This window comes from Atractosteus spatula, chromosome 2, assembly GCF_055471065.1.
Source record: "Atractosteus spatula isolate fAtrSpa1 chromosome 2, fAtrSpa1.hap1, whole genome shotgun sequence".
Lineage (NCBI taxonomy): Eukaryota > Metazoa > Chordata > Actinopteri > Semionotiformes > Lepisosteidae > Atractosteus > Atractosteus spatula.
Genome location: NC_142707.1, coordinates 29365051 through 29384095, shown reverse-complemented (window position 1 = coordinate 29384095; position 19045 = coordinate 29365051). Strand labels below are relative to the sequence as shown.

The 19045-nt window shown below is 36.5% G+C and overlaps 1 protein-coding gene across 6 annotated transcripts in view; it reads left to right on the top strand.

Moving 5' to 3' along the window:
• utrn (utrophin) overlaps positions 1-19045 on the top strand; it is a 301041-nt gene that overhangs the window by 259198 nt on the left and 22798 nt on the right. For 4 of the 6 annotated variants that reach the window (XM_088929485.1, XM_088929492.1, XM_088929501.1 and 1 more), the window contains exons 70-73: positions 4105-4241; positions 9700-9738; positions 9955-10020; positions 11086-11151. In XM_088929485.1, the coding sequence (XP_088785611.1) occupies positions 4105-4241; positions 9700-9738; positions 9955-10020; positions 11086-11151 (308 nt within the window). Of the gene's footprint in view, positions 1-4104; positions 4242-9699; positions 9739-9954; positions 10021-11085; positions 11152-19045 lie in introns of those variants that run through there. The other 2 variants (XM_088929509.1, XR_016093863.1) reach the window with 2 other exon arrangements.

The window sequence follows — 19045 nt, the reverse complement described above, 5'->3', positions numbered from 1 at the left end:
TTCCAGCTCTTTCTGTTTCATTGCTGTCCAGCAGATTCTTCAGCCTTCTCTAAATTTAGAAGGTTCTTGAAATGGTGATCATTTCAGCTTAGTCCAGCCAGGTTGTTTTAAGGGAAAATGTAGCCCACATTATTCCATCTGTCAAGAGCTCACTGCAACATTGCTCTCTTGCACTGCAGAGCCAACATCCCCTCCCATGCTGTTACAAACAAACCTCAGAGGTTTATTATACCTTTGAGTAATAGCTAATATTTTCTCTGAAATTAGTGATTAGGTGCAGACCAGCTGCTATTTGACCTTCTATTCCACTGCACAGGAATTACAGTCTTTAAAAAATTAAACTTTTTATGTCTTAGGTTTTTCATTTAAACCCATTAGGTGCCCAAGGCATTTAATTGCTTAACAGTTTTATTTAAGATTTAAAGGTCATAGCTGTGATGGGAAAAGACCTTGGGAAACTAAATATTTCATTAAGTGTAAGTTGGATTTAGTAATTGTCTCCCTCTTGTACTAACATAACATAGCAGATCAGAAAGAGACTCCACAAATGGAGCTCTGGTATATCCCAATTTGACTAAATCTAATAAAGTGATTTCTTGGAAGCCCCTCAGTATTTTAGTCTGAACAATTTAGTTTCTTGTTGATTAATCATCTTTCTTTTTTTATTCAGTCCCATAATAATCCAAAATGGATGTTTTTTCTTTCTTTTAAGAGTGTAGTTATGGTTACAAATGTGCCCATCCGTCCCATCTAGTTCATTTGTTGTTTTTTTCAGGATATCGGCTTCAATCATATGAGTAGCTTGTTTCACATTCCTACAGCCCTTTCTGTAAAGAAGGATCTTCTGTTCTCTGTTTTAAGTGTACAGTATTTCCATGTAGTTTCCTGTTGTGTCCCCTGTTAATTCTGAAGAAGTCCGTTATATTGACTTTGTCAATGCCTTTGTGGGTTATGAATACTATAATCTGGTTTCCTCATAGTCCTCCCTAAGACTAAAAAGGTTCAGTTCTTCAGCCTATTGTTGTATCTCAGGTTCAAAATGTATGTGGTTGCTCTTCTCTCATCAGATATCAGATCAACAGCATCTTTTTTGTATCTTAGTGACCAAAATTATACACAATATCATAAATGAAATCTTACTAGTGCATTTTACTGTTTGATCATAATGTCCCTGGATTTTAAATCTGTGCTTTTAACTATATATCCTAATCATCTGTCTTTTTATTGTTTCCCTAAATTGTCTGGAAGTTGAAAATGATGTATCAACATAAAAAACTCTTTTATTTATACTCTTACCTTCTTCAAGCACAGTGTTTTTTCTAAATGCATGTAACACTCTGTGTAGAATAATGTCTACATTTTTTGTCATCTGCCAGGTGTTTACCCATTTTTTTAAGTCCAAAAGTTCAAAAATAATTTCTTTGGCATATCTGAATTTCTTTTCACATCCTTGTTTGGTAACATATGTGAACATTTGCTCTCAGTTTGCTAGCTATACCAGAATATCTAGGTCATTAAATAAATTTGGAAGAGCAGTTGTCATAATGTAGGTCCCCGTGGTACCCCACTAATTGCATCATCCCAGTTTGAGCATGTAACCCATCTGTACTCTCTGTTTCCTATTAACCAATTTTGGAATTCAAGTACTGTGCATGCATTATTTTGAAAGTCTACTACCTGCAATTAATAGTTTTATGCTTTATCAAAAAACTTCTCAAAATCTTAATATGCAAACCTTTTGCACCAAATTTGCACCAAATATGCAAATTCTCTATAGTTCTCTCTTTCATATTTTCTTGAGCTCCTGTTCACTTTCTTTTTATTTTAAATGTTTATGTATTTCTTTGAGGAACTTTACCCCTAGCTATCTGGAGCTCTTTTGATTTAGATGAAGTCCACCTTGTCTGTACAGATAGGCTTTACTATAGAAGGGTTTTACCCAAAGCCTCATTCAGCACCCCCTGCTCATGTGTTGTGATGACCGGTTAATTAGTTATTGTCTTTGTATGGTGCAGGCAGGGCCTCAGAGAAGACCACTGATTTATTTTTACTGTTACATTTATTTCCATGGTCTCTGAATTTGTTTCTTGTTAAAATGTGATATTTGTGCAAACTGTCATTTGTCCCATCATATGTCTGGGTCTTCACTTTTCTTTTTATTTATTTTTATGATGTTAGCCACCTTGGCTTCTGGAAAACAGCAACACTGCAGATGACTCTTGGTCATTGAAGTATATCTCATTTGCAGTGTTTCCAAGAATAAGATCATCTCCAACAATCACTACTTTTTGGTGTTTAGGTGCCATGACATTATCTATGATGGCAGTATTCTACTAACTTAATTGATGATGTGATGTTAAGTGGGACAGTAGTGATACTGTTATTTTTCTTCCTTTTACATCCTGAGATGTACAGTAGGTCTGTAACTCAGAGAAACTGAGCAGGCCATTCAAGATCTTTCAGAGCATCCTAGAGACTGGTATGAGGAACTGGTGACAAGCATAATGAGATAAAAGTATTTACTGATATCGACCCCTAGGTCGCCTGCTCATCATCCCATAATGCCTTTAAACGAGCAGAATGAAAGACTATTGAGCTACAGGCTCCCCTGCTCATGTACGTTCTGTACCTTTCAGTGATTTTGGAGGTATTTTAAGTTTACAGAAATGTATAATGAAATCTCATCTTCAATGGTACTTAACATCTTTCGTAAAGTATAATTGTATGTGCATGCTCATGGATTCAGTTTTTAGTTTTGTTGTATTGTTTGTGTATACAACTTTGCACATCCTGCTCACTGTGTACTAATTAATGTCAAAACTGTCTCAAGCATATTGTTGTATTATTTCTTCCTAAAAAAAACTCTTTTCAGGTTGTTAGAGCTTTCTGTTATTTCATCTTCCACTATTTCAGTTGTAGTGGTGTTTTCTTTTTACCAAAAATGTAGAGCTCTTGTCAGTTTCCTGTTTCAAACTAAAAATGACCATTTTTCATCTTTAAACCAAAAAACTCCTTTTTTATGTTGAGAATTAGATTTTCGCAGGAAATTATTTTGGTTGGTGTAAATGCCTTTCTCAGCTTTTCTTCTTCTCCTTCTTTTCTAATCAGTTGAAGTTCTGTTGCCAAGTGCTTTCTGTCAAGACGATGTGCATCATAGGGTTCGCATGAGTTGATTCATCCTTTGAGCTTGTGTCCATACTTGTCTTCCCACTCACTGTATCAGTTTCTTTTGCTTTTCTGTGTGTGGTTTCCTTGTACTTAATGCATTGTACTCATGGGCTTCCATGATAAAATGGGTCTGTTAAATTTTTCTTAATTATAAAGCATACATTTAGTTTTCTTTTTTGTTTGAAGAATGCAGTGAGCTGCTGTAATACACTGATAAAGTTTGGAATACTGGCGTATGAAATCAACAAATTAAGTTGCCTTGGGATTCTGTTCTTTTTAATTTTTATATAGATAGTGAAAAAGGACTTTTAGGCATCCACATTGCAAAGGATATCGTAACATTCTTTTTGAAAATGAAATGCATAAAGTTTATTGGTGGCATTTCAGTAAGTACAGGGGTTTTTGATACATAATTGCTTTAGTCAAACAAATGGGTATATTGTTTTAAGCATGGGAAGTTGATTGAGACCTAAGGGTTCAGCAAAGTCATTACAGACTGTTCCTTCAGCCTCAGCAAGTATTATTCATTTTTCAGACTTTCATTAAATTCAGTGCTCTAACGTATTCCTTAATTAAACATCCAGGTTATTTTGAGATTTTTAATGATGAAAAATATGAGATTTGAAAGATCATTAAACTTTGTCATTAGTTAAATTAGAGCTCAATGTTGGTACAATTGTATTTTCAGTAGTGAGCACATTACGGTTCACTATAATTAACACTAAGGTTGCTAAATGCTGGGAGATGTTGATTCCTTTTCATTCAGATTCCTTTCAGGCTTCAGCTTTCTGGCAATGCACCAAGATTTGAGCAGCAGCTCCAACAACGTAAAGCTGTGCCTTACAGCTATCATAATTTTTCTTAGCCTTCTTGATGAATATAAGCTGAATGTTTGCATAATCTAATAAAACATAATAAATTCTGTTTATGATTCAGACAACTTCTGGGGAAGATGTACGAGATTTTACGAAGGTGTTGAAAAACAAATTCCGATCGAAGAAGTACTTTGCCAAACATCCCCGACTTGGCTACCTACCAGTCCAGACTGTCCTAGAGGGAGATAACTTGGAGACGTAAGTGCAGACAGCCTACAATTTGTCAGCTTTCATTAAGTTTTCTTTTTTCTTTTGCTAAGCAGCAGGTAATATATCATGTCAGAATACCCTGCTTGATATAGCTATTAGATTTATGGTATCCATTAAGATAAACATAAATTGGTATAATGACTATTGTGTTCCACCAGATGATGATGTAAATCTGTAACTTTCTCTGTAGCACTCATTTATAAAGAGAATAATGTTCCTTATGAACATTTTCTGCTTTGAGTTTTTCTGATCTACATGATTGTAAACAAACAGAAAATTATTAGGGATGCGCAGCATATTCATTTGTGTCTATCCCAGTTCTAAAAAAAAGTTCTATTCCTTCCACATTTTGTTCCTGTGTGCTGTTACCTAGTTGGCAGATGTCCATTTTCATGCAAAGATGTGGTGGAGATAGTTTAGTGGAAAATTTCCATGTTCCTGCTGATAACGATAAACAAGTTTAAAATGGAGACAATATCTAAGACCTACCTAGTTTGCAAAATATGTCAGCACACATATAAGGATTATTTTCTTGCCATTAAAAAAACAAACTACATTCTAAGAAAATAGCCAGAGACTTGCTTCACTTTATGATTATAAGAGTCTGTTCTCAAAGGGCAAACAAGTTCTATTTTTTTATATTTGACTAATGTTACTTTAAGCCATAGGGTTTAGAGAAGCCAGAGAAAAATGAACCAGACCAGGCCTTGACAATTTAAAGTTCAATATTATACAAAAACTTGTACAGAATATAAGGAACAGAAATTATTTTCAAGATCAAGTTTAGTTTTGTTGGTAATGTAGGTGAGCAGATGTCGGTTTGGACTAAATAGTTTGAGTTAGAATTATGTATCTTTCCTTTAAGGAGTGTATGGTAGATATAAAGGAAATAAAATCTGACTCATGATGATTCACACATTTGATCCTGTGTGATTCAATCAGTAAAAGAATTAGCTCTGAGTTCTCTTTTAATTCGCTATAGCTCCCTTGGCCCATGGCTAAGTACTTCTTGCAATTTCCTGGCAACCTGCATGCCTGTCATGATGTCTGAGAGAGTGGGTCTTAACTCTCCTGTCAGACACTATGGAGTTTGTCGTATAGTACTAAAAAAAAACAACCAAATTAGTCATTTCAAACTGTGCAGATATTAAATGTTACCAAAAAAACTAAAAGCATCATCTTTTAGTCAGGGCTAAATATGCAGGAGTCTGATTATATTGTTTCATTATATTTTTATATCATACAATTAAAAACAAACAATTTCAAATGTAAAAACACAGAACACCTACTAGAACTTGTGTTCAGTTTTGTAAAAAAACTCAACATACCTACAATCTTTCTGTAAGCATCTCTGTTGTTCTCCATAAATCTAAATTGCCTTTATTTGCTGCAATGGGTGGCAAGTTACAATGTTAAAACAAGTGAGTAATGAAAAACTGTGCTACTTCATTTTCTCTTTTTCCTCAAAAGCTGGCCCCTGTGCCCTCTTTCAGTGTGGCTTCTTCATGTTTAATGGAATGAATTATTATGTACTGTACTATTAAACAGGAAACTGTGCTCATTTTGTGTTTTGCTCTGCCATACTCTTAAGTGTAGAGATTTCTAAAAAGGTTTACAGAATATGTATTCTTAAAAGGATGAGAATGAAACAGCAATTCTTTAAAGTGCATGTCTCACTAGGCTAATAATTTCATTCCACTTATATAGTGTCATTTCCCAAGTGTTCCTGTCTTTTTTTGGTCCTGATTTGTTGACAGTAAATAGGTACAAGTGGGTACCTAGGCGCATGATCTGTTCATTTTCACTCATGTATGGAAATGAAAATTGCTGTAGAGACACGTGAGCAGGGCACAGGGCCAGTTCCTTCATGCAGATCGTTATACAGAGCAAGCAATGGGAAGAAATGACTGTGCTTAAAAGCCATCTTCCAGATTTAAAACTTCCATTTGGTCATCTAATTTCTGGTGCAATGCAGACTCTAGAGAAAATGATCTAATAAGGTGATCAGGGTAATGAGACTTTTGGCTGAAGTACAGTATGTGGGGTTGTGAACTGTGTCTCTTTAACACTATTCACGACATGCCAGAAAGTGCTGTGGTCAGAGCCCTGGCTTTCTCTCTCTGCAATTCAGACAGCTTTCTCTTTTAGAAACTCCCTGGGTGTGTACCAAACAGCTTTTAGATGTCACCCCACTCTTTCAGTAATTCTGTAATTAGCATTTTTATCTTTTATCATTTTTATCCAATAAATTCCATTATTGAAGTTATTGGCACAAGACCTGCAGTGTGACAGTGCTCTGTGTATTTAAACATGTCCTATATTAAAAGACACCAGAGAATGATAAATTTATGCAGCATATTTTTCCTAAGAATATATTTTTTTAATTTTTATCACAGAAAGTAAAGCTGTTTTCCCTGCAAAAAGGGAAAGAAAGGATACTGGCATTTAATATAGATGTTTTACCACTGATTCTGTGTAAGGCTACAGAAAATAAAATCCTAATGGTGTGTAAGTACTGTATGTTAAACTGGTTTAATTGATCAGGTTATGTAGACAAAGGGTTTGAACAGCAGTGCAGTGTTTAGCATTGCTGCCTCACAGCACTGGGGCCCTGAGCTAAATTCCAGACCTGTGTGGAGTTATATGTTCTTCCTGTGTTTGTGTGGTTTCCCTCTGGGTGTTCCAGTTTTTTCCGACAGTCCAAAAACATGCTGGTAGATTAATTAGCTTCTGGGAAAATTGGCCTTAGGTGTGAGTATGTGTGTCTGTGTCCATCTGCCCAATGATGGACATGTATCCCATCCAAGGGTGTACCCTGCCTTGGGCCCTTTGCTTGTTGGTATAGACCCTGGCTCCCCCCGCGACCCCGCGTGAAAGTGGATCGATGTAGACAAGGAAAATAAGCACTCTTAGGATTGAAGCTAATTCATTAATCCAGTTTAGCTTATTAGTTCACATGTTGGATTTTGTTTGCTCAGGAAAGCTTCGGCAGCTTTAAGGTTCTTTCCATTGATGGTGATTTGTACGACTTAGCCACTTGAATAATCAGTGTTGCTTTGCACTGTCCCATCTACATTGTATTTATTAGAACATTCTCTCTTTCCTTACTTTTTTCCTTTTATTCACCAGAGTTCATGCGGATACAGATGTTCCATTAAATGGCATCTGTCATAAACAGAGAAATTGAAAATAACGTTCTTTTTTGCCAGTGGCACAATACCTCAGATTAGTTTTTTATATATTTTTGTACTCTCCTGAAAAATCCTACCACAGATCTGTTAATGCCTTGAAGCCAAGTAATTCTCTGCAAGTTTACAGGAACACAGGTTTCTAATTTGGAGAATTATGCATGCAGTGCTGAAATTAAACATTCTCCTTGGTAGAATCCTATTGCCCATGAAATGCATACTAACAATAAGATGCCTTGTTTAGTGATCCATATTGTATTTGTACAGTATTTATCTGAATTGCTAAACAAATTGCTGTAATAATAATGTGGACATGCTGCTTCTTGAAATAACCAGATGACTAACCTGTAAAGCTTGTTGTAGTATTAACGTTCTTTAGTAGTTGAAATATGTTCTCTGCTACAGGTGAATAAACAAGGCATTTAGTGTTTAGTATGTGTAATTACACAAGGTATTATGTTAATGGCAGTTATTGATCATGCTAGTCATGTTCAACAGTTTAAATTTCAATTATAGGATTGAAATGTAGGCTCAACTAATCACATTTCCTCCTCTACTCCTGATCACAAATTTCAATTCTGGATCAAAACGAGATTCAGTCCCCTTGCTGTATATCAGTCACAATAAAAACCAGTATCCTCCCTTCCTTTATTACATTTGCTTGAATCATTGAAAGCAATGCACTTATGATGAAAGTGCATGCATTAAGTAAGAAGAGAGTGGTCTGGTGAACCATTGGTTACAATGACAGTTTTTAATGATGCTGCTGAAAATAAATGAATGGAGATACTCAACCAGTTTCAATTTTGCAGTTAGTGGTACAGGGCATGTTTTGCCAAGCAGGTCATGACCCATTAAGAATGTTGCTCTGCCACATCTGAGGGATAAGTCAGAAGCAGGTTTTAGTGTGGCGAAACCTTGCAAGGTCAAGGTCAGTGGTTCCTACATCACTGGTAGATTCAATTTTAACAATTTTAAACAGATTCAATTCAATTGAAATGGGGTTAAGTCATCTAGATTTAAACAAGAGCCCCGTATTGGTGAATTTTAATTACACCATCATTAGAATGACAGGTTTTGCTCTTGAGCAGTGTGTGGTATGAAATGCAGATCAATAAGAGAACATAAAGGTGATTGAGAAAAGTGATGCATACCATGTTTGGGGTTAATTTAACAATTTAGGCACATTGCACAAAGCAGGTGAGGACATGATATGATAGTGCATAAAATATTGCTGTAGTCTATGAGGCAAATCTGAAGCATGTCTGTAAGTGATGGATCCCAATTTTCAAATCAGTAGGTTCCCAAGTCAGTGGTAGTTTCGATTTTGTGATCAAAATTGTAGTAAAGCATTTTGGTTAACTTTATTGTCACTAGAAACATACCTGCCATGTTTTCAGCTAATTGGCCAAATGTTTTTTATAAGCAGCAGGAGATGGTGTTAATGGTTGCATAGTAACAGTAAAGAAAAAGAAATGGAGGTCAAACAGCAATCTTCATTTACACAAGAAACCAGTTTTCATGTATATTCATCCCATTAGTACAATAATTATATTTGTTTGAAGTTAATTAACCAAATTGAGTAAGAGCAATATGTATGGCATGCATCGCTTATAAAAATGCTTTCTTTCCCATTGCAAGTATAAACATTATCATGGGAACTTTTTAGGTGCAAAATTATAAAGATATTTGTTTTTGTCTAAGTCTGCCAAGTTTCTATCATCTGTTGCATCAGTTCCTTAGAAGAAGCAGTTGATGGGGGTTTTGAATAAGCAGGTCACACTCCCATCTTGATTGACACATTACCCAAATGTTGTTTTACAAATAAAATTTGTCCCAGTATACATTGATAGTATGAAGCTGATCAGCTGTCTTCAATTGTATTCAGATTCAAAAGCAAGTAAAAGAAAAAAAATCTTGCAGTCAACACAGGCATACAGTACTTAAAAGACTAAAAATAGCATTGGGAACAAATCCCAGATCCCCGTGTTCTTACACATTTCTTCGTCCAACTCGTGTCAATACTAGCAGATGGCTTTCAGTCTATTTAGGTGACCTTTGTGCTCCTGTACAGTAAAGTGGGGCAGCCCCAGGCAGTGCAGTCCTAGCTGCCAGCTCTCTGGTGGGCCGTGCTGGCACTCGGCCCAGCTGGGCAGACAGAGCCGTTTCTTCCACGCTTGCTTCTGTTCTTGACTCTCTGATCTGTTTGTAAAGTTGCCCTAAAGATGTTCTGTGGTTTCCCACCGTTTCTCTTGCAGTCCTGTCACGCTCATCAGCATGTGTCCGGAGCAGTATGAGTGAGTATATGCAACGCCCCTCCACACAGCATGCTGGCTATGCTTCCCACACTGCTGATGTTTATCTTTCACACTTTTCTTTAAAGCTCTTCTGTAGATTAGAAATAACACTGGCTGCCTAATAGATCATATGCTGTAGAGTGTTTTGTTCTGGAAAATTGCTTGATGTCTTTAAGGTGTCATTTACTGTGTGTTTTTTCTGTTGTTTGCCTGCAGACTCTCTCAGTCTCCACAACATTCTTATGATGACACTCATTCCAGGATAGAGCATTATGCAAGCAGGTATTTGCCATTTTAAAATTTTTTGTCTTTTGCCTTTCTTGCTAGCATCCTAAATGTATCTTTCACATTACTTTGACACATAATCAAGAAATGGCATTTTTAGCATTCTGAAAGAGTGTGCAAATAACAGATCATTTACCACAGACTGAGAAGTTTATTTCCATTTCATGACCCAGTATGGTTCCAATGTGCAAGTTGTTCATTGGATCTTTTCATAAGTGTTTAGTGATGTTCACAGTTCTTCTTTGTTTTTTATTTTGAAATTCGCTTTTTGCTTAATGCGCAAGTGTAAAATTTGTGATACATGTAACTTATCATAACAAATGTTATATAACAGATCGTTTGTGTCTTCTGACCAAAGTATTGGAGTTGACTGAGTCCTTGTGAATAAGTAAAGTGCAATATATTGTTGTCACCCTGTCTTCTAAAAAAATAATAATTTTAAATCCTAATATTGTACTGTATATAATTTAAAGTATAAAGCAATATATTTGTATTGCTTAAAATACAAAATACTAGAGATGATTCAAAAACCAGTTCAGACAGGAACAGCAGTTGAGGTTGTTTGACGCAATTACTGAAGCAGCTCTGGAAGCCTGTGCTATTCTTACTTCCAGTGCTATTTTTTCCATAATCCCTCACTATCTATCCACTGTATATTCAACAGCTTTAGTTATTTGTGTATAACAGATCTGAATTTGCAATACGGATGTCATCCTGTCTCTGATGCAGCCCCCTTTTCCAGTTTTAGTTTTCAAAGACTTTTTTTTACATACACCAACCTATTAATAAGGACATTGAGATTTGTGAAATCTCAAGACAGCCTAAATGTTTTGCATTTTAATTTACATCATGCGTTTTTAGAGACATTTTTTGCGTTTCACTGCTTTTTATGAATGCCATTTCCCAGTTACCAAATTAAAACCAAGCAGCAGCAGCTATAAAAATAAAATAAATAGCTTGAAATTGCCATGCAACCTTCAGAGCCTTGTTAAAATACCATTGGCTGTATTTTTTAAAGTTTGTTTACTCCTGCTTAATAATCTGTGCTTCTTCTCTGTTTAGATTGGCACAGATGGAGAGGTCAAATGGTTCTTTGCCCACAGACAGCAGTTCTGCAACAGGAAGTGTGTAAGTAATTTCAGCATTTGAAGGATTATCCCTAGAGAACTATGGCTCCAGATTAATTTATTAACCTATCTCGGCTGATAGGACAGGAGAGCTTTACAACCAGGGGAGGCTTGTGGGCAAGTCAAAAGCACTGAATTAAATATCTTCCTCCTGAATTCTAACTGATTTAATAACCTGGCTAACAACAGAATTGAGAGTGAAATGCTCTAACTAGGAATGCCAAAGTGAATTAAGGTCCCAGGTCACTTGTTTAATTATCATGTTGAAGACCTGGAGCCAGGGCTCAATGATGGGCAGGAACCCTTGAAGGGGACCTTCTCACTGTAATTAAATATAGGTTATTTTTATATGATAAAAGTAGGTTGTGATCCTTACTCAGTTGTCTTGAGCACCTACTGCTCTTACTTTCACATCAAAGGTAAGTGTAATAGTCTTTAAAATATCTCTTCTGAACTTATTCACATCAACAATTCTGAACCTATTTGTATCATTGTATGCATCTTGGTTCATATATATATATGTATATTTGTGCATATAAGTTTGGGTACATGTTTGGTTTTTATCAGTTTTATCAGGATAAACCTTTATGAGCTCTTATGATTGGAAACAAAACTAAAAATAAGCTTTGGAAAACTTTTGTGTTTTGTTTTTTCCCTGATGATCTACATAGTCCTGTTTTATTTTCAGTGGGAAATGCTTATATACAGTCTCGTCATTTTTGATTCTTTGATTAATTATGAGACAGACAGGTTAAACCTTCATGTAGAACAATCCAAGTTAAATGCAGAATTTTCTGTGCAGCTTCGCTAGTTTGAAGCACCATTGTGTGGTCTGAAATGCAGTGCAAGAGAGGCAGAGAGTGGACCTGTGCACCAGAGGAGATCAGTGTGAGAGTCAGGGGAAGAGATAGCTGGGGCTGTTTCTTTGCCAGCAGGGTATCAAACTCTCTTGAAATGACTACCAAACAGCAGTGGGTCATTTCCTTGTGTTGAAAAAGTTGGATAACTTCTTTATAGAGAAAGCTGAACATGATAGTGTAAGGATTCAATGGAGCAGCACTTAGGTGGGATGCATGCATAGTGTGGTGGATGTAGTTCCAATTTTTCAACAAAAGTATTAAATAAGGCTGTGGTATATAGGGAGAATTTGAACCTGCAGTTCGTATATGGTTTATTTTTGTAGGTCATGACATTTGTACAAGCATAATTTTTCAAATCCGTGTTTATCACTCAATGCAAAGATGCAGAATCCTTTTATTAATACATTAAATTTAGGATAGAAAAAGCAAACATCCAGTCTGCCAGACCCAAGGCTTATGAAGAAAAGTGCAACAAAAGCTGTTATTGGAATAAATTGGAAAATATTGGAGAGGACAGGCAGGAGACCTTAGGATGCACACTGATCTGATAGACATATTATTTCTGCTAATTTAAGAAATTTACACAACACTATCAGTCCACCACAATCCTAACTCCACCATCAGCTGTTTAATTTGCCCCGTTTCAGAGATTTTCAAAAAGGGAGGTTCATAAGAAGATGATCTATATGTATACAGTATGCAGGCACCCAACCATGTGATTTTGTCCAAAACATGAGCCTTTTTCATTTTAGACTAGATCAGCTTCCATTGACACTTTCTTGATTTAATAGTATAATTCACTGTAAACAGTACAGATGAAAGGTTAGTCAGCAAGCTGTAGTATTTTCTTTAAATGCTCTGCTTTTTGTTATATTTCCAATACAGCCAGCATATTCCATATAAGGTTTCTGTAAATTACTGATTGTTTATTCTCCTCTTTTCGACAAGGTCTGTCAGTTGCTGTTTGCTTATGAAATGCATCTGCATCTTGCAGCTCAGAATGTGTATCAGTTGCAAGATTGAATAAAAATAAAAGGTTATTTTCATAATAGATTTCCTTAGGGGAAATAGTGCCAATCAGTCTTTGCCCTCTTGCTCCATTTTTCACACAGAGCCAATAATCCACACATGCACTTGTGCGGGATTTTACAATAGTGGAGTATCGGTACAATCCCCAGGGCAGCAGACATTAATTTGTTTTAAAAAACTGTGTTTTGAATACAGTAGAAACTTTAATATGCTGTTTGCACATGGTTATTTTTCTCACTGCCTGACAGGATATAACGTTATTGTTACACTGACATTTCACTTCTAGAAAACTTCCTAGGGCCATCTAGACATTTTAAGTCATTCAAATGTCTTTTTCTGGCAATGCAGATTTTATTTTAGTTCTTCAAGTCCTAACTGATCACAAGGAACTCATTAAATAGCTATCAGGAAATTAATCTTCAAATAAGGCCCTGAAATCAGTTCTTTTATATCTCTCTCATTTGTAATAAATAGGCATCCACTCTACAGAAAATTAAGTTGGCTACTTTATCAGGTTCTTTGCCATTATTAGTATCTCAATTGATAGCATTCTCTTTAAAAAATGAGCTTGATTGATAGATAAGGTATCTCACAGTTAGGGCTGGTAGGATCAACAGACTGAGTCTCTCATCTCTGGTTGAGAGGGTGGAATGGGTAGGATGGTACAATGAATCACTGCTGACAGAAAGGCCAGTCAGCTTCAGTGCGGCTTTATTATCAACTTGTATAATTCTTCACTGAGACTTTCATCATGAGTCTGGCGTCCATTGGGCAGCGCTTTAATTAAAGGCTTTATGGTGCTTTTTCAGTCTCCTGTTGGCCCCTTCTGTCATTCGAGAAAGTAATTACATACAGTTTCCCATGACAACATTTTGTATAGTTAATGACTTTTTTCCGAGTTCTGTATTGCTGCTGTATTTGTAGCACTTTGGATTATTTTTTCTTTATTTGGAAGTGCTAGTTATTTTATGATTTTATATCCTGCCTCCAAATTTGGAATTGCCATATCAACCTGCAACTCACAACTGGCAGTACCTGGATGTGTACTAAGGTTGCTGCTGGAAGAGGTGTTAGTGGAGCCAGGAGGGGGCGCTCACCCCGCGGTCTGTGTGGGTACTAATACCCCAGTATAGTGACGGGGACACTATACTGTAAAAAGGCGCCGTCTTTCGGATGAGATGTAAAACCGAGGTCCAAGGGCATTTCTCGAAAAGAGTAGGGGTGTAACCTCGGTGTCCTGGCCAAAGTTCTCATTGGCCTTTACCAATCATGGCCTCCTAATAATCCACATCTATGAATTGGCTTCATCACTCTGCTCTCCTCACTACTGATAGCTGATATGTGGTGAGTGTTCTGGCTGCCGTTGCATCATCCAGGTGGGGCAGCCCATTCATACTGTTTTCCCTAAAATCTTTGCTGCTTTTGGGACACCTGGCAATGTGAATTTGCAATTGCACAATAAAATTAAAAAGAAATAACCCACACTGAAAAAATAAAATAATATTGTGGTGATACGTCAATTTAAAACATTGTTGTCGTTACCTATGGTTTGAGTAATTTCGATTAACATGAGTGTAGGCTTATTAAGTTACTAATTATAATATTAGATAAGGCAGGATCAGACAGAATAGTTTGGTATGATAGGAGAAAGTTTAATATTTTCTGTAGGTTTGTCATCAGTAACATGATGACCCCTTTTTAATCCCCTACTTGGTATATTTCTCTGCATGGAATGCATCAAGGCTAGGTCAGTCACGGCAGTAATATGCTGTTGAGTGTGTCGAAAACTTTTTGGCACTTTTCAACCTTTTCTGGCCCGCCAGAATTAGTTTGGCTGGACTAAATTCACATTCATATTTCTATAGTGGACACCAGCTATGGCGATGGTTTCCTCAAGTTATCCCCCGTTTGCTAAATGTACTTTTTTACTCCCTGAATTCTTAGAGATCTTGAAAAGTTTGTTTTCATGGTTTTGCACATATTAATCATTTAATTATTCTATATTGTCAGTTATTGTATGTTTTGTTAGTGTGTTTTTGTTGATTCACTGACTATCTTTAAATGCACATGAACAACTCATTTTTCATGGTAATGGTTTTTTTTTGCTCTGTGTTGCCTAACTTATGCCTGTGATGATAGCCCTGTGCCAGTAATGGTAGCGAAGTTCTTGTTCTTATGAAGTTATTGTCTAAAGGGCTTGTTTTCATTTTGGCTAGTTCAATAACACATCTTTGTCACCTTCTCACAGTAGACCAGTAGTTTTTGCTTTATCCTGCTGGGTAACTTTTCCATAAAGCTGTCCCAGCTTTGCAAGAAGATGGAAGCCAACATAAGTCAAAAACTCAACCAACCTCAAGTGTACGTGGACATAGAGCTCAGAAACAACAGCATCAAACCCCCTGATGCTTAGGACTTTGAGAGGAAAGCACATAAAGTGAATCTTTTAGTAGCTGAACATGAAACTTTTCAAACAGAATGCCATATCACTGAGGACAGTAAGTAGCTCTTTTGCAGTATAAACAATAGTTGCAATGGTACATCCTTAGATGGAAATCATACAGTAACTATACCCAGAGGCATGGAAAACGAGCTGAGTATAGGAATCAATAGCATTCATTGCATTTTTAATACCTCACAGTATATAAGACAAGTTATACTGGAGGCAGATGTGCTTTTATTGATCAGGGTACTACTAAACAGAAAATGGGGAGATACTTCCAAGTGCATTGACTGTAAGAGAATCAGTAAAGGTTAATTTCATGCTGAAAAGAAAATAGAAGAAACGATTTTTTGGGCTATTGAGCCTTCTTCAGGTATGATGTGTGAGAGAAATCTCTCTTCTTACCTGAAGAAGGCTCACGAACCAGAACATTGTTTATTCTTTCTAGGTTTCAGTATGAAATGAAATATTACTTGTTCCTTTAATACTATTCTTGTTACTGTAATCGGTTACATATTTCACAAGTTGCACATTTTCCCTGCTACAACTGTAGCCTTATTTAGCCCTGCCCCCGAATGTAGTGCAAGGTCCTCCTGGAATGGATGGACCCTTTAAAAATCTTGGAAAGTATCCACAGTACAGGCCTGGTTATGGCCTTTAAATCAAGGGAGTCCCCTGGACATCCAGTGTGTACCTTGAGATTTGTATGTGTCTTACTCAGAACACATATTAGAAATATCCAGAACAAAAACAGAAATAAACAAACAAATACATTTTATTGTCTCTCTTGACCATATTTTTCAAGAATTATTTTCTTCAAAAGTCAGTTTCTTAAGTTGTAGCACACCTAGGATGTACATTTCCCTTTCCAGGTCTAATATGTCTACTACCTTGTGTAAAAATTTGGACCTAGAATGGTTTTCTTTGCCTTCCAAAAAAATGAATAGCTAATAAAAAAGGAAAGGAATAAAAATCCATTATTACAGCTATGGTGTTTGCTCAAAGCAGTGTTAGAAAGGGTATTTATGGTGTTTAGGCAATAGAAAAATGTTTTTGAACTTTTTTGCACACTTATAATGAGTAGTTTAGGTGGGTAGCTGCGTCAGCATGAGTAGGCTACAAAGGAACAAGTAATAGGTTTATTCCATGCTGAAAAAAAAGAAGAAAGAGAACACAACGTTTCGGCCGTGGAAACGTCTCATTTCACCTCTGACAGCCACGACCACTCTAATCTCTCCGTCTGTGTTCTCAAAGACGGTTTTCTGAACTCATACATCAGAAATGATTCTGCAGCTAGGATCACACGTTCTCCCTTCTCTTAACGACAGACTACTGTTTTAAATTTTCTCCATTCATTGGAAGTTTCATTTCACACCTCTGTATGCCCATTCTGACTTCACACCTCTTGATTGGCCTCTCTTTCTGTTCCCTGCTCCCACCTCTCACTCCTCACTCCCAGCCTTTGTTCTCCCGCTACATTATCTTTGCCTACTGCCTTGTCTCTCTCACACCTGAAGAAGGCTCCATGGCCGAAACGTTATGTTCTTTTTCTTCTTTTTTTCAGCATGGAATAAACCTATTACTTGTTCCTTCTAATGAGTAGTATCACAAATTAACAAGAAGCTTTGTGATCTTCACTTGACTGATGGTCACAAATAAACAAAAAATCATTGCAAACTCTAAAGACACCTACGAACCTCCCTTTAAATGGTCATGTGAATTGTTACCCACATGTTGAATAACAAGATTCAACTCATATTATTAACAATAATATGAGGAAAAATTTAGAAAGCTCCACCAAATGTAGAGAGTGAAAGAGGAAGGCATCATACAACTTGTTTCATATTGAGTGTACTTACTAGTATGATTGAGCTTACTGTACCTACTGAGTGGCACGAGAGATGTATGATACAGTTTACCATATCTTGGTTCATACGTTGTTCAATACTGTGTGTACTGTTACTTTTCATGTAAGAAAAAGTGTTTTTTTGTGGTTAAGACTTTATCATGGACCCTTAAGATAATAAAAATAATAATTGCTTACACTTATATAGCGCTGGACACTCCACTCAAAGCGCTTTACAGGTAATGGGGAGTTCCCTCCACCACCACCAATGTGCAGCCCCACCTGGATGATGCGACGGCAGCCATAGTGCGCCAGAACGTTCACCACACATCAGCTATTAGTGGGGAGGAGAGCAGAGTAATGAAGCCAATTTATAGATGAATGAAAATTGTGAGTGTGTGTGTAATTACACAAATAGCAAATGAAGTAATTAGAGTATGGTACAGAACTGTATTGTTCTTAGCTATGATTGATTATTTCTAACTATGTAAGCAGTGTTTTTATTAAAACACAAACCACTGCATGATTTTTAGTAAGTATTATTTTTTGTCATTTATCATTGTCACGTATCATTGTAATTTTTTTGGTAAAAAAATTCAAAGTAGGCATGACTTTTTTGAGGTCCAGAATGGAACGTAATTTTTCCCATAAGAAAGAAATAAATTGTGAACAAATTATATTCGTAAAAAGAGGTACAGGTGTATATAGTAAATATATATATATCATAGTTCAGGTGGGTAGCTGCGTCAGCATGCGTAGGCTGCAAAGGAACAAGTAATAGGTTTATTCCATGCTGAAAAAAAGAAGAAAGAGAACACAACGTTTCGGCCGTGGAGCCTCCACACCTGAAGAAGGCTCCACGGCCGAAACGTTGTGTTCTCTTTCTTCTTTTTTTTCAGCATGGAATAAACCTATTACTTGTTCCTATATATATCATATAATAGTGTGTTTTAGGGCTGAAAAGACATCATTTGTGTTTTAACAGACATTTGGTAATATCAGTCACCCCTTACAACCTATTAGTCCGTTAAACTGAGTATTTGCTGTATTTTTTATTTTCCTCACTTCAATGCTGTTTTCAGTAGCTGTCTCTGTCCTGATTTTTTTTCTGCTTCACATTTGTTTTGAGATTTCCAGTTTATAAGTTTACTTTTTTTTCTCAGAAATCATGATAAATCATTTTGTATGGGGTGCAACATGACAGATCAGGTCGCTGAAGCCTGTAGCCATAGGCGTTAACCTTCCACTTCAACCCTACACAGCCTTCTATCTGCTCTTCTGAACTCCCTGCCCTTTCCCTTGCAATGCTGGTGCACATGGGAGAAACACAGGCATTGCAACTTCAGTTACCTCCCTGCAACTGCCACTGGCTATACAATTGCCCTTTGGCTCTTTTGGCTTTAGCTCTGGGATTGTTAAAAAATCACAACAATTGACTTGGTGCTCTTTCAGTGTCAGTCTGAAGTCTATATACTGTAAGATGTTGCTGTTGGATGACAGTGACATGGGAGTAGAAATCCTTATCCACAGTAACAAGTAATAGGTTTATTCCATGCTGAAAAGAGGACACGTCAAACCTCGCAATCCTTCTGTGGTGCAATCAAACCTTTAAAAAACTTTTTTTAAAATTGCTTTTGTTGAATACTACAAAATTTACAGTCTAAAGAGCTGACAGTAAATTTAGAATTCAAACTACAGAAGTGTAAAAAGAAAGCCTAAG